This window comes from Amphimedon queenslandica, unplaced genomic scaffold (genome assembly GCF_000090795.2).
Source record: "Amphimedon queenslandica unplaced genomic scaffold, v1.1 AMPQUscaffold_6637_Cont21407, whole genome shotgun sequence".
In the NCBI taxonomy this organism is placed as follows: Eukaryota; Metazoa; Porifera; class Demospongiae; order Haplosclerida; family Niphatidae; genus Amphimedon; species Amphimedon queenslandica.
This window is the reverse complement of record NW_003553074.1, coordinates 1-1,901: the sequence shown is the minus strand read 5'-3', so window position 1 is coordinate 1,901 and position 1,901 is coordinate 1. Positions and strand designations below refer to the sequence as shown.

At 35.4% G+C, this 1,901-nt stretch overlaps 1 protein-coding gene across 1 annotated transcript; it reads right to left on the bottom strand.

Annotated features, from left to right (window-relative positions):
• Positions 1-212: 212 nt before the first annotated feature.
• Positions 213-1,814, bottom strand: LOC105315949 (putative ankyrin repeat protein RF_0381; the record flags this gene model as incomplete). Its single annotated transcript, XM_011410728.1, has 3 exons — positions 213-769; positions 928-1,347; positions 1,615-1,814. Coding segments are annotated over 3 exons (1,177 nt in total), but the record flags the coding sequence as incomplete, so codon positions are not given.
• Between the last annotated feature and the right edge of the window lie 87 nt (positions 1,815-1,901).

Below are 1,901 nucleotides of genomic sequence, written 5' to 3'. Positions count from 1 at the left end.
AGGAGATCATGATGAGTAGAACTACCAGTGACTGAGAACAGTAAAGCTTTAGCGGTATCCTTATGACCATAGGCAGCTGCTAAGTGTAATGGTGTCTGCCCTTTTTTGTTAGTAATTAGTAGATTGATGTTAGTAGAGCTGGTTAAAAGTGATACCATCTTATGTTGTCCTCTCATACAAGCAAAGTGTAATGGTGTGTGTAATCTGTAATCTTAAAGTGTAATCTGTAAAGTGTAATCTTTATCTTGTACATTATTAAGTAAGCTTGGTTTAATTTCTAATAAATATTCTAATATTTGAGACTGTTCAGCTGCTACAACAACATGTAGTGGTGTACGGTCTTGATGATTGGTTGCATTAGGATTACAATAATTATTATCAATGAGATACTTCAATACATTCAAGTGACCCCTCTCTACTGATATGTGAACTGCTCCAGACCCTTCATCATCAGTAGCTGATAGATTACACTTCTTACTAATGAGATATTTAATAACTTCTAACTGATTGAAGTACACTGCAATAAGGAATGGAGTATGACCATCTTTAGTGTGAAGTAGTTCAAGTGATGATGGTATGAGTTCTATAATATACTGGATCAAGTTCAATCTTCCATTACTACATGCTAAATGAATAGGAGCCATTCCCTCATCATTCACAGCACACAGATCTAACTGATGATTCTCTATCAGATATTTGAGTATAGGAAGAGAGTCACTGTACTGACAGGTAATGTGAAGAACTGTTGATCCATTAGAAGTCTTAGCTGCTATACATTACACTGAGGAAGACTAGTGAGATAAAGTACAACAGGAACATGGCCTCCTTCATATGCTCTATGAAGAACTGTACTACCAGTATCAGTAGTAGTGGCATTAACATCACACTATTACTTGTTGATCAGTTCCTGCAGACAATGTAGCTTACCTTCATTAGCAGCTGAATGAGCTAGTGTGTACTTGTTATTGATAGTGTGATTATTAATATCCACACTATACTCCTGACTGTACCATTCCAGTATATGAGTATGACCAGTCTCTACTGCTCCATGTATTGCTGTGAAACCATATTTATCAGCAGCTAAAGGCTCAAGCTTATAGTGTTCTATCAGTAATTGTACTAGATCAAGATTACCTGAAAAACAGGCAAATGTGACACATGTACTATCACGTGTATTCTTAGCATTGACATCACATTTCATTTCATTTATTAGAAATGTGACTAATTGAATATTACCACTGTCACAGGCTAAATGCAATGGTATCCCACCATCATTGTCAGTTAAGTGTAGTAAACTAATGTATTGAGGATACTGACTGGTGATATGCTTGATAAAGTGAGTGTAACCTTTTAATAATGAATAATGAATGACATTCCAACCTTTGTTCTCTGTTAGGCTCAGACTACACTTGTAATCCTTCATGTATAATTCCAGTAGTAAAATATCACCAGATTCAGCAGCATAATGAATTGGTAGCTTACCATTACTGTCAGCTTGATGAGGATCTAACTGATAAGTAGTTATTAATTTTTTAACAAGAGATAAGTTAAGAGACAGCGAGGCATAATGTAAAGCAGTGAGGCCATTCTTAGTGACTGCAGTAGGAGACGAACCTTGTTCAGTAATAAGATACTGAACTAAATCAAAGTTACCACTCCATGCAGCATGATGTACTAACGTGCGTCCTTCATTATCTGTTTTATTAATATCGCAATGCTGTATCTCAATGAGATATTGAGTGATATCAATATGACCATGATGACAAGAGTGATGAAGACATGTCATACCTTTATTATCAATGATATTAGGATGACTGTTATGATTATTAATAAGATACTTAACAGAATTAATACTATCTGACAGGCAAGAGTAGACTAATGGTGTACGACCATAAGTATCA